Source organism: Actinia tenebrosa, unplaced genomic scaffold (genome assembly GCF_029948245.1).
Source record: "Actinia tenebrosa isolate PJP-AT-01 unplaced genomic scaffold, QUT_ActTen_1.0 PGA_scaffold17__23_contigs__length_9995812, whole genome shotgun sequence".
NCBI classification, from domain to species: Eukaryota; Metazoa; Cnidaria; class Anthozoa; order Actiniaria; family Actiniidae; genus Actinia; species Actinia tenebrosa.
Genome location: NW_028292577.1, coordinates 4,545,462 through 4,559,065, shown reverse-complemented (window position 1 = coordinate 4,559,065; position 13,604 = coordinate 4,545,462). Strand labels below are relative to the sequence as shown.

The following is a 13,604-nucleotide window of genomic DNA, read 5'->3' as shown; positions in this document are numbered from 1 at the left end:
GCACGGTTCCCAACCAATCAGAACACGAGATTTTAAAAAGTTGTTTTTTTAATTCACAAGTGATCTGCTTTCACATGCTTTTGGATAAAGAGGCAGATCATGACGCCCACTACAATTTACTAATAAAAAACTAAATAATAATAATGGTATACAATAATTGTAGGTACTGCAGGGTAGAGCACATACAGTTAAACCATGAAATAAAAACAAAGTTGATACTGACAAATATTAGCTATTTAGTGACTAATAGTTACTATTACTCCACCAGAACATTCATTAAACAAAAGACACAAATGGTCTCTTGTGTATGTCTTTGTATGATGAAAGTTCTGGTTGATTGCTAGCAACTATTTGTCGCTAAATAGCTATTTATCAGTATCAACTTTTTTTTTGATTTTTTGCTTTTTCATAGTTTTACTGCATGCGCTCTATCAAGGATTTCCTTTGACGTGTTGTGATGGTTCGGTTCGCTCTCTACTACCCCTCAACCAATCCCCCTCTCTCGGGATCGTTGGGAGTTAGCGTGTGCTGGGGTTACTTGCACGCCACCCAGTATCTGCCAGAAACACCCTTTAAATTAGTCTAACTAATGTTGGTCAATAAACAGGCCAACACACCACTAAAATGAATGAAGATGACAATTACGATTCAGGGTTTGTGCTGAGGTAACAACTTAAAATTCAAGGACTATTCAAGGAGTATACAAGGACCCAAAAATGAATTTTCAAGGATTATGTTCAGTTAACTATGCCAAGGTTTTACACGGTGGTTGGACATGGCCGACTTTCAGATTTTCTGATCTTTCTGACTAGATCTATTTCAGAACTATGCAAGTAATGATCGAAGCAAAAATTCAAGGAGTTTTGCTAAAATCGTAAAATTCAAGAGCTTTTCAAGTGCCCTTGAAAACGCGAATTAAATTCAAGGAGTTTAAGGAGTAGCACGTACCCTGTACATATGAGAAAAACAGTTTTAAAATGTGCAAAATATATGACTAGAGCGTTTTCACGTGACGTCACAGTGGCCATGTTAGTGTACCAAAACAATACATTTTCTATCCTCTGGGAATTGAACTCTATTTTATGCAAATTTTGAGCAGAAAGTTTCTATTGTTTGGTAAATCAATATGGCTGCCATGTGACGTGAGTGAAAACACTTTATAGAAGTTGATGGGATCCCACAAGGGTCAGAGTTGGTTCACGCTAACGTTCTATCCTATTGCACAACAGTAGTCCTATGTTATGTTGTTCCCATGTAGAATTAGCCATTCCGAGGTTGAGGTAAAGACTGGGTCAAGCTGGCATTGCAGTGCATTGTGGGACTGTTTTTAGGGTTTCATATTTCCAAGATGGCGTCTATTTTGTCCGCTAGAACAGCCCTACAATGCACTGCAATGCCAACTCGACCCAGTCTTTTCTTCAACCTCAGAGTGGGTAATACGTCCGGGGCAACGTTGGTGCACGGACGGAAATATCTGAATTTGCGAGTGTCTCTAACTAAAGTGCGGATAAAATAAGGATTAGATAACTAAGAAAAACCTGTCTGTGACACGACTTCCTCTACTTGATGAACAAGCTGTTGCATCTGAAGCATCTGTATTGCTTGGGTGGCTTCCTGTAGAGCAGCCACTTGCTCTGCTTCGGTTCTCCCGTTTAGTACGACTTCATTGGGCTGCTGAGGGACCGTATGTTGGAGGGCAACCAGAGCGGCTGTCTCGATCGTCTTCGTCGCCTCCACTTCCTGCTGAGCCTGTGCTTCTATGACGCCCTCTTGTTCCTGCACGTTGGCTTCCGGCACTTCAGCCTGCTGAATGACTTGTGCTTCCATCTCCTCGTGGACTGGAGTCTCTTCATGGCTTTCTACTATGTCCGTCTCTGGGTTTCCTGTGGTTTGCTGTGCCGTGGTGGTCTTGGTCTTAGGGATCTTCCCCTCGTGTCGACGGATGTGCTGGACGAGGGTGCTGTGCTGGGAAAACACCTTGCTACAGTTTTCACACTTGTATGGCTTCTCGCCGGTATGCGTCCTCATGTGAGTCTTCAAGTTGTACCCCTTGGCAAAGGATCGCTCACATTCCCCGCACTTATAAGGCTTCTCTCCCGTGTGCACGCGCATATGAACCTTCAAGCCACCAGACTGCGAGAATTTCTTCACACACAGGTTGCACTTGAATGGCCTCTCGCCGGTATGTGCGCGACGATGCTTCGCTAAGCTGCTGTACTCTGTAAACGCCTTCTCGCAAAACTCACACTTGTAAGGTTTCTCGCCGGTGTGGATGCGGATGTGGCCCTTTAGGTTGGCGAATGTATTGAAGGTCTTGTCACAGTGCTCGCACTGGTGAATCTTCTTGGGGTTGTGAAGACGAAGATGGTAGTTGAAGTGGCAACGAAGTTTGAAGGTCTCGGAGCAGTGGTCACAGCTGTAAGGCTCCTCCCCCGTGTTCCTACGCACGTGCCGGTCCAGCTGGTACTGGAATGCGAATGGTACTTTACAGCCATCACAATGTAGCCGTTTGTTGACATTATGAGTCGTCAGGTGCTTACGGAGTTTATTCTCGGCAGAAAATGATTCACCACAGACCTCGCACTGAATAGAATTGTCCTCCTTCCCCTGTTCGGACTCAGGCTTCTTGGCCCGTTTTGGACGGGAAACAGGGGGGGTCTCCGGGGTATGTTTAATGGGTGCTCTTCCACGTTTTCTTCTGTTGTGAGTCTTAGAATGTTCCTCTAACTCCTCCTTGGTTGAGAATGCGTCGCTGCAATTAGGACACTTCATGGTCTTCTCCTTTCCATCCTCTTTATCACCATCAGCTTTATCCTCACCCTCTTTCTCTTTCTCTTTATTTTCTTCACCATTCTTTTCACTTTCTTTCTCTTCGTTCTTCTCGTCATCAGCAGTCTTTGTTGCTTCGTCATCTTTCTTCTGCCCTGCCCTGTATCTTTTCTTTATTGGACGTACAGTACTAGCCTTCTTTTTCTCTGCAGGTTCAGATTCTTTGCCAGCTTCGCCTTGCTCAGGGGTAGTTTTAGTAGAATCTGTCTTGCCTTTATCCATTGTAGTCTCAGGGGCTGGTTTGTCAGCATCTTTCTTGGCAGCAGTTGAAGCCTTTTCTGTGTCGCTCTGAAATAAATGATGTTGAAATAAAGCTAAGCTAGTTGTCATTAACATACAGCAGGCCTTAAGCAACTATCAGTCAACCAGTCGATCTACTACAGCGTAAGTGACTGATCGACCAATCAATTGATCAATGGAGCAAGCCAACCGACCGACCGACCGAATGCCTAGTGGCCAAACAACAAAAACAATAACAATGACTATGATAGAGTGAAACAAATACTAGCTTTTAGTACTAAATAGTGATAGAGCGAAGGCATATAACCCGTGAAATAAAAAATACTAGTCAACGTGTAATAGTCAAATAGACACAAAAGAAAACAATGGAATTAGGGTCTACTAAAGTGTATTAGTCTAATATCTATTGCACTCTAATCAAACTCTAATCAAACAATAGGAAACAAAGGATTCTGTATGAATTACTACCAATTAGTACTGAATATTATTCACGGGTTTAGTGCGTACATTCTAGTGAAAAAATTCTTTAAAATTAGTGAAAAGGAATCGCAAAAATCTCCAAGTAGTAGATAAACAAAAGAATACTTGTCTTTGTCGAGAAGGTTTGCAAAAGGTAAAGTGAAATGTAGGGAAACAATGAAAACGTGGTCACGTTTGCCGTTTGCGGGAAGGAAAAACGGGAATCTTAATCTGCCTAATAACTATATGTAGACTTCGCATTTATAATGAGCAACATTTGATAGAAAACCTTCTCAATTGATAAATAAAATACCTAGCGACCCTCGGGATGTATATGGCTTATTGCCTCCGTTCTCAGTAATTAACTCTTACTTATAGACCTTGTGATGTCACTCTTGGGAGTCTATTCTTTCATGTGTTGAAATTTTTAAAAAGTTTATCATAAAAGAACAATTCTCAAGGGAATGTCATGTGATCTGAAATGGGCAATTTGCATACGAAGCTACAAAGTTCTATTGTTGGTAAGGGAAGGACCATTAATTTTTTGATGGGGGGGGGGGGGGGGGTGGTAAAGAATGAAAAAATAGTGCTTAAAAGCGCCAGAAAAAAATTCCAAAATATGCCCAAAAAAATCCTGCACAGCCATGAGGCGTAACAAAAAATTCCCGCACAAAATAAATTGCCCAAACCCCCCCCCAAAAATCTAATGGTCCGCATGCATGTTAACCAATGCATGACAAGAATACAAGCCTGTGTTGAATTGCTCGGCGGTCTGCGGTTCCCCTCCCCAACCCTTCTTCAAGACCACCACGCAACACAGACTACAAGAGTTGATATATTAGTTTTAGTACAAGTTAACACTTTGTTTTGTGTACTCAACACCTCTCTACCTTTTCTTTAGTTCCTTCATCTTTTTTCTCCACAGGTTTGTCTTCTTTAGCTTCCTTTGTGACAGCAGTGGCAGTTGTGCTCGTAGCTTCTGCTGTTTTATGAGTGGCAGCAACGGTAGGAGCCTTGGGTGCTTCGCTAGCTGCGGCAGTAGTACCCTCTCCTTCCTTCTGAGTACTGTCAAGATTGATACTAATAGCAGAACCCTCCTGTGCATTATCTGCAAAAAGATTGGCTTGGCTTTCCTAGATAGTGATTCAGAAACACAAAACATTAGGGACGAGGTCTAGGAATGCCAAATAATCCTCTGAAAATATAATCCTAAATTTTAAATGGACATTTCTTCAAAATATTTCCTACCCATTTTTATGACTACAATGAACCCTTCTCAAGAAATAATAAAATAAAATAAAATAAATAATGATAATGATAATAATAAATAATAGATAATATAAAAATATCTTGGATGTGAGGCTAACGTGAAATAACAAAAGAAATGCCACAAACATTGTTTTTTTATTTTTTATTTATTTATTTATTTTTTGGTTTCGTTTTTTTTTGTTGTTGTTTTGTTTTGTTTTGTTTATTACATTGCTTGACTTATTTGTTCTTAACCTCTTCCAAGCTCTGGTGGAGCAAAATGCTAATAATAGTCAATAATTTAGTTAATGCTAAATTCCTCAAATTCCCAAAGTTTCCTTCCTTTCATTCCACAGAAAGCAGGCTGAATTTTTCAGAGAGATTCTATTTGTGACATCATTTTAACGTTTTTTTTAGTTGTCCAACTGATTACCACCGCAACTTTCAAACTCTACCTTCGATTTGTTGCCAAATCTCACCAAAGCACAAAATAATGACTACTCAAATGTATTTCATACGAGTCTTCGGCTCATTGACAATGATTGTACATGTTGAGTATAAAGAAAGCTACTTATCCAGGGTTTTCAATAGAAGTCGGCAACCCATTTTTTTTCTTTCAAAATCACTTATATGTGAATAGCGTAGTAGTATAGTTGCAGCTATTTTCGTATGTGAAATTTTCTTTTCGGAGATACAGTACAGCTCGCGGGGATCTTAACATTCCACGCGTGCAAACCGCATGTAGTAGACTTAGTGTAGTACACTCCTACGCGTGTAGTGGCCGCAAGTACGTTGAGTACACGATACTACGTGTAAAAACTACACGCATCTGATTCCCTTTTAACTAGTGCCTATTGTTCGTGCTCACAAGCATGAATAAATCGAATAAAGTAAAATAATTTAACAGAGAAAACAACGTTCGAATTAAAAAGAGTGTTTGGGGTTAAGAGTGTTTGGGGTTAGTTTCACGAACCTGTACTGATAACAGCAAACACGTTTATTACATTTACAGTAAAATAATATGGCATTTCTGAAGATGATATGAACATTTAAAGTATCAATATGCAAATGAGATGACGTAAATTCAAGACTAATTTATTATACAAAAATGCTGTTATGGAAGGTACTGCTGTTTTTTCATTTGCAAATCATCCTTATAACTGAAATATATGGCTTTGTACACTTTTAGGTTATTTCACTTCAGAACAATTGTTGTAAATTACACTGCAAAATGTAACCCATTCTTGAATTTACTTCATCTCATTTACATATTGATATTTCAAATGTTTGTATCTCTGAAAGGAGAGGTCTACATACAAAAATACTGCAACCAACCTGTTCACATATAAGTGATTTTGAAAATATTTTTTCCCTTGATATACACTTTAAGACATAGCAAGAGGAAGAGAGGACTTACCTGAATCTGTTGGATCTGCTCTGGTGTAAGCCCACCAGTTGATGCCATGATGTCTGGAGATAATATAAGTACAATATTGCCAAGAGAGTAGAGAGAGGATTGACTGGGTATCTGACCTGACTGCATCACCTCTATTTGATCTTGTGTTAGATTGACCTTCAATTATATTTTTGAAAAAACATTTACAGCCATTCTCAATCACACTCGCCCTCTAGCGATTTTTTCTGTCGCGACGAATTAAGTTTTGGGTATGTCAATCACAAGGCGTTTCCATAACATTGTTGGAAAACGCAAAGCTAAAAGGGCATGTGCCTATAGAATGTCATGGAAACGCTTTGATTGCCAAAATCTACTTCTTCGCTACAGAAACAATCGCTAGAGAGCACGTGTGATTGAGAATGGCTGTAATATATGTCTGAAACCTTGTTTTTGCAGGTATTGTTCATTGCATTGATTCATTTCTTTTGGAATTCTCTGCAGTTGTCAGTTTTGGTCGATGTTTAGACCATCCTTGACTGTATAGTATCCACACTCAAACTTATCTGCAAATGGTAAGACCTTCGCAGTAGCTTGGATGACCAATAAAAATGGTGATCCCATCTCACTTAGGCTCAGGTCGAACGTCGAACTTCACATGAGCCAAACCTTATCACATCAAAGAAGCCACCTTGTTATCCATTGTTTCAAGTAGGTTTGCCTCAGTGAAGTTCGATGTTTGACCTGAGCCTTAGAGATGTTAGACATCTATAGAAGGCTACAAATTTATCAGTGCTACTGTAAATTGCCAACTGTCATGTGTCACCCTGGCTAAATAAAGATAAAATAATATTATTACTTTACCTGTCCTTCTCGATTACCATTGGCTTGTTGTCCTGCAGCTCCAGTCGTCTCATCTTGCATTATCACTGCAATACTAGGTTCAAAGTTTCCTTGGTTGTTTTCTGCTGGCTTCTCTGCTGGCTTCTCTGCTTCCACTACAGCAATGTTTTCACTTGCATTCTGCATTTCTGTTAAGACAGCAGCTATTTGAGTCTCTGCGTCAACATCTGTTTTAGCAGTTCCCGCTAGGTCTTGTCCTTCAACTGTTTGTTCTACAGCTTCCTTCTCATTCGTTCCATTGCCAACATTACCTACACTTGCCATCTTGTCAGAATTGGTTTCAGCAATACCAGAATACTAAAAATATAGAATTGAATATTAAGAGAGAATTCTTTTCGTATTCAAGCAGTGAACACCAAAAACTATTTTCTTGAAGAAAGGCTGTTGTACAAGGCTAAAATCTTGTTATTCAGAAAGTTTAATTTGTTTGGAAGTGGAGATGACCGATGAAAGTGGAATCAAAGTGTTAACCCAAAGCAAAAATTTTATTTGGAAATGAGGTTTAGGCCTTCATTTGTTCTTATTTCCCATATATTTTCTATAAAAAGCCTGACAAAGCAACATTCTAACACAAATGCAACAAAATATCCTTGTACAATTGAAAATACCACTTCAAACACACATTTTATCATAGTACATCAGCTTCTAACTGTTTAAAAAAGTTTTTGATTGTTAACCCAAAACAAAAATTGGGATCAAAACTCATATGAAAGTCTAGTTTTTGGCGCTTTTTGCCATTATTGCTCGTTATTGAAAAAAATTTCCTCTTAACTTTTAAAGAAACTACAAATTTACCTTTATGAGTTACATTACTTATCAAACCCATTTGAGAAATTGTAATATTTTCTATCACTACAGAATTAGGTATTCATAGACATCAAAGAGTTTCAATGACATTGTCAGAAAACGCAAAGCTTTCAAGGGTACATGCCTGTGGATTGTACATGAAACACTGTGATTGACATCCACCAAAAGATACTTCATTGTAACAGCAATTGTAGGATTTTGTGCTATTGATTAAGAAGCGCTGCTTTCTGTTAGTATACAAATACAAAGTCAAAAAAAAAATATATATATATATATATATATAAAGTCTGAAACAATGTGGATAGCCTTGATTTGTAAATCCTTGTTCACACTTGCTCACTTGTTCACACTTATTTTCATATCTTATATTTCATAAGTGCTACGTGGTCCACATATTCTCATCTTTGCATCATAATTACCGGGACCTAACATCTATTTCACCCCGGCCTGCTCTCAGTCTGACCTCTTGCTCAGCTGGTAGAGCATCGGTAGCACAATTCCAAAGGTCGTGGGTTCGATTCCCAGTGAGGTCAGAAATTAATTTTTCCGAGTTTGTTTCAAAGGGCGCCCGGAATAACCTTGTTCCCAAGCACTATAACTTATCTATATTTCTATATCTTATATTTCATAAGTGCTATGCTGGTCCACATATTCTCATCTTTCAAAATCATATTTAATTCCAGAAAATGTCTATATCCCCAGCAGGGAGGGAATTTGTAAAAGGACCCCCCTATCCCAAAGAACTTCCAATTTTCTTCCAAACAAACTTCATAATTTTGTTTTTTTCTGTGACCCCTCTCCCCTCCAGAATATTTAATTTCCTCTGTAATTGGGGTATGGTATTTTCTGGAATTATACAATCACAATTCCAGGCAGAATCGTACCACTGTTTCAATTGCTAAGTGCTGATTGAGACATTATCGCAACAACAGAACTGGGAATAGATGACTGTCTATCAAATAAATTAGGTATACTCTGGTTACGCATTTACTCAAGGGTAGCCTTATTTCAGTGTCATTGTCGAAGTGGTAACAGGTAGTGGGGCTGTCAACCCCCAAGATATTCAAATCTGGAGAATTGCTAGGGAAGAGACATGACGTCACAGCGGAAAAGAGCGTGCGAAAAGACGTCATTCACTTTGTAACATTTGATGTGATTGGTTTATTTCTGACCAATCAGATTATCGCTTATAGTTACAATGGCCTGCTTGCAAGAACAGTTTATTAGGGATGTTTTGATTTTGTTAGCGATGTAAAATAACACAAACAACACAAAATAATTGGAATGTTATGGTTGTGAAAGTCGTCTCTCACAAGAAATGGTCAGCTTCGGCGATTATCCGGGAGATTTGAGACTCCAATCTGGAGACCAGGAGATACAGTCCAAAATCTGGAGACTCCCGGTTTATCCAGGAGAGTTAACAGCCCCGAGGTAGCCCAAGCTTGGTTTCTGTGGTGTCATGCTATAAGCCTTCTTTACTCTACAGTTCATATTTGTGAATATTCTGATTAATGATGAAATGATGCCAAGTCTTTGATCAAGGAACACACAGTGGTATTTTAGGAAATGGAAAAAGTTGAAATATTATGCTGTATTTGAACAATGTTATTCAATTCAAAGGATTAAGGAAGGATTTTGATGAATTTATTAAGAATACATTTTCTGTAACAATGTTTATATATAAGCTGTGCATTATTTTTTATAAGCTGTGGGTTAATTTTTGTAGATAATATATTTATCAATTTTTCGCCGAAGGCGAAGTGAATATTGGGAAATAATATTTACCGAGACGCGAGTCTTCGAGCGGCGAGGTAAATATTCTCCATATTCACTGAGTTTTAGCATTTATCAAACTCATGAATAATTCATGAGGAAAACACAACAGAAATCATGACCGTGAAGAGTGTTGTAAATCTGATACAAAACTGTGTTCATTTGCATAAACTTTAAGTTGGATTTTCTTGGCCAAATTCACTTTAATTTCGAAAATTTTAGTGAAACACAAAGGAACTAACCTAGACGTTTGATAAGTCATATACAGTATTTGTGTCTGTGTTGTATCACAGGTAGCCCAAGCTTGGTTTCTGTGGTGTCCTGTTATAAGGAAATGTATGGAGATTCATCAAAAATTTCAATAAAATCATTGAAACGTGAAATAAAGCCACGAAATTTTACCCGATCATTGAGAAATAGCACTTCTTTCGCTCTGTGTGGTTATCTTTTTAATTTAGCCCGTTTTAAGATTTTTTCCCCCACCAGTAAGAAATAAGAAGGTTGGAAACTCGAGTCCCAAAAGCGAACCATCACGGGTCTTTGAAACCTCGTACGTCTTCGAATTTTCTTTCCAGTGCCAAATTTTAGTCATAACCCTTCTCTCACATCCCTATAGAACCGAGAAAGTCGCATTAGAGATTAATCTTCGCGTCTTTAAGCCATGAAATTTGCCTGTATTCACATACTACCTCGCTTGTTCTGACCCGTACTTGGAGCTCACTGTACACCAGTTCAACGGATTTCTTTCGGCAATCGACCCGAGGTCACGCCGGAAGTCTTCGTATCGTAAATCCGGGTTGGATTTGGATATAGTCTTTCTTCGAAATTATGGTGACTGTATTTTTAACGGCCTAAGATACAAAAGTATTTAACTTATAATTTATAACTTTATAATCTTTCTTCAAAATTATGGTGAGTGTATTTTTTAACAGCCTAAGATACAAAAGTATTTCTTCCGGCGTGACCTCGGGTCGATTGCCGAAAGAAATCCGTTGAACTGGTGTACAGTGAGCTCCAAGTACGGGACAGAACAAGCGAGGTAGTATGTGAATACAGGCAAATTTTATGGCTTAAAGACGCGAAGACTAATCTCTAATGCGACTTTCTTTCTCGGTTCTATAGGGATGTGAGAGAAGGGTCATGACTAAAATTTGGCGCTGGAAAGAAAATTCGAAGACGTACGAGGTTTCAAAGACCTGTGATGGTTCACTTTTGGGACTCGAGTTTCCAACCTTCTCTTATTTCTTACTGGTGGGGAAAAAAATCTTAAAACGGGCTAAATTCAAAAAATTAACCACGCAGAGCGAAAGAAGTGCTATTTCTCAATGATCGGGTAACATTTCGTGGCTTTATTTCACGTTTCAATGATTTTATTGAAATTTTTGATGAATCTCCATACATTTCCTTATAACAGGACACCACAGAAACCAAGCTTGGGCTACCTGTGGTTGTATCAGATATACAATCACTAGGCTACGCCTCATGGTTGTATATCTGATACAACATGTCCACTCATACTCTATATATTACATACCAACTTTTGTACAGAGTAACATATTTTTATATACAATAATTCAATAAAAACAAACAAACAGAAACTTTTAGTTTGCGTGACAAATTCACGCAAAACTTTTAGCAAAACTTTTAGGCCATACTTCGTTGCCTTTTTAGTATTGATAGGAATGGCATTTACTTTCATTTTTTCAATTTCCACATCGGAAAATGTAGCAAAACGATTGCCGGCAGATGCCATTTTGTTGCTGACTCAATATTCCGATATTCAGAGGTGAATATCAGTACAATATTCACCTCCAATTAACCAATGAGCGTGCGCATTCTTAGGAAGTACACAAGTTGGTATATGCTAAATTCCAATATTTTTTAAAACAAAACTTTTAAAATCTTTATAATCCACATGTAAAAGTGTGAAGAGTAAATAATTTAAAACTGCTATTAGTATTATCCAGAACTGCAAATTAATTGGTAAAATTATATGCCAAGAAGAAAATGGCGGATAGCTTCAGCAGCTAACAAAATCTTAGTTTACAATTTCTTCCCAAAATAATGAAATTTATTTTTTAATTCCTCCAATTTACGAACTACTAACTTAGCAGGAATTGCATATCAAATGAAAATCATACAAGGAAAAAAAATAATACTCATAAGAAGCTATTACTGTTTGGTTCGTAAAATCCATCGTTGGGCGAGGGAGCATGGCCGCAATATCGAAGTCAAATGGAATTATAACTAAAAACTCATTCGAATCCGCCTAAATCTCTTCAGCTTTTGCCCATCCTCAATTAAAACGCTACCCATCTTAAACGATACGACACGAGGGACATTTTTACATAATGATAATGCCAAATAAATGAGAAAAGTCCAAGATATGTTTAAAGTTTTCTTCTCCTTTCTTCAATAAAAACAACTAGATAACAAGCACAGGGTTCCCGATGAACCACAAAAAATCCCTATAAAATGGGATACCTGTGTCTTCCAAAAGCCAATTATTGCAGTCAATGTTATGAGCTAAAATAAACCAAATACTAAAAAATAAGTTTTATCTAGATATTCTCTTACCTTCCAGATAAATTTCGAATTTTGTTCCCGAAGATAAGTTAAGCGTCGTCTCCACAAATGGCGCGAAATGACACCCTCAGAAATCTCCGATTTTTTACCAAAATTTCTAAACCTTGGCCCTAAATAACTGAACAGAAGACCCAGATGAGATTACGTTCACTAGTATGGTGGGTTGAAATTCGATTTTTCGTAGTTTTTTGGTGGTTTTCGAGGTGATATTTTCAGTGATCGAGAAAAGGACAAAGGCCACCCAACATCATATTCCCTGATCGAGGAAGACGCTAGTGCCCAATCTCTCACGGACCCTCGTTCTCGTTCTCGTACCGTGCGGAACTGTGGGAAATGTTTCCTAAGATTCTTTTCTTTTTTTCTTTATTCTTTCTTTTTTTTTTTTTTTTTTTTCCCAATTTGAAAGCATAATTAAAAGTATTATAGTTTATATAAGTTATGTGAGTTATATTATATCATATGTCAAAAAGTTTAATATAATGCCAGATAAATTTTTTCATAGTTTTTTTTTTACAGATCATTCTTACTGTTATTATACGATATCAATTGACTCTAATAATTTCGCTCTTAGATACATATTGGTATTTGTAATGATGGTTATTTATATTATAGAATAATGATAATACAAATTTATTTAGAAAAATAGTTATACATATATATACACTTGATTGCAGAAAGGTTGTAGTATACATTAATACAAATTCCTAATTTATTCAGTATATTTAATGGTATGCAAAACAGAAAACTCGCTTTATTTATTATTTGTTTCATTCAATGAACGTCATAATATTTTATTCTTGTGTTTTACATCCTACAGATTATAAATCAATTGGTTTTGAGGGTTAAAAAAGTAAAATTACAATATGCATCTCATTAGGTATTTGTATAAATGTATAAATGTATACTACAACGTTTCTGCAATCGAGTTTATAGTGAACATGTCTCGTCTTTAATCCAATCTTTACTATATATATATATGTATATATATTTGTTTGAGAAGAAAAAGTCAAGACAACATTTTTCCCGACAAGCCTGTTTCGTGAATTGCTTCACTCTTCAGGGGATTTAAATCCCCTGAAGAGTGAAGCAATTCACGAAACAGGCTTGTCGGGAAAAATGTTGTCTTGACTTTTTCTTCTCAAACAAATATTCTGCTCTACTTCTATCGATGTATTGAGCACTGTTTTACGGAAAATTGATTCACAGATTTCTTATATATATATATATATGTGTGTGTGTGTATATACAAATCATACTATAACTGAACTAGTAGAAGCAAAGAAATTTGGCTACATCTGATTTTGACCCACACTTTTTGTTTGAATGCACTCTCAAATTATTTTGTGCCGACAAACCGTGGTAACTG

The 13,604-nt window shown here is 37.4% G+C and overlaps 1 protein-coding gene across 1 annotated transcript; it reads right to left on the bottom strand.

Annotated features, from left to right (window-relative positions):
* Positions 1–30: 30 nt before the first annotated feature.
* On the bottom strand, positions 31–12,498 carry LOC116302794 (uncharacterized). Its single transcript, XM_031712164.2, has 5 exons — positions 12,230–12,498; positions 7,034–7,369; positions 6,194–6,349; positions 4,419–4,661; positions 31–3,117 (listed from the first exon to the last, which is right to left on the bottom strand). The coding sequence occupies exons 2-5, from the start codon at positions 7,334–7,336 to the stop codon at positions 1,528–1,530; spliced, it is 2,292 nt and encodes a 763-aa protein (XP_031568024.2). The 5' UTR covers positions 7,337–7,369; positions 12,230–12,498; the 3' UTR covers positions 31–1,527.
* Between the last annotated feature and the right edge of the window lie 1,106 nt (positions 12,499–13,604).

Excerpts from the sequence above, each read along its gene's own strand:
- LOC116302794 (XM_031712164.2), bottom strand. The coding sequence starts at position 7,336 with ATGGCAAGTGTAGGTAATGTTGGCAATGGAACGAATGAGAAGGAAGCT. Across the intron at positions 6,350-7,033 it reads ATGGTAATCGAGAAGGACAG|GTCAATCTAACACAAGATCA; the intron begins GTAAAGTAATAA and ends ATATAATTGAAG. Across the intron at positions 3,118-4,418 it reads ATGAAGGAACTAAAGAAAAG|AGCGACACAGAAAAGGCTTC; the intron begins GTAGAGAGGTGT and ends CATTTATTTCAG.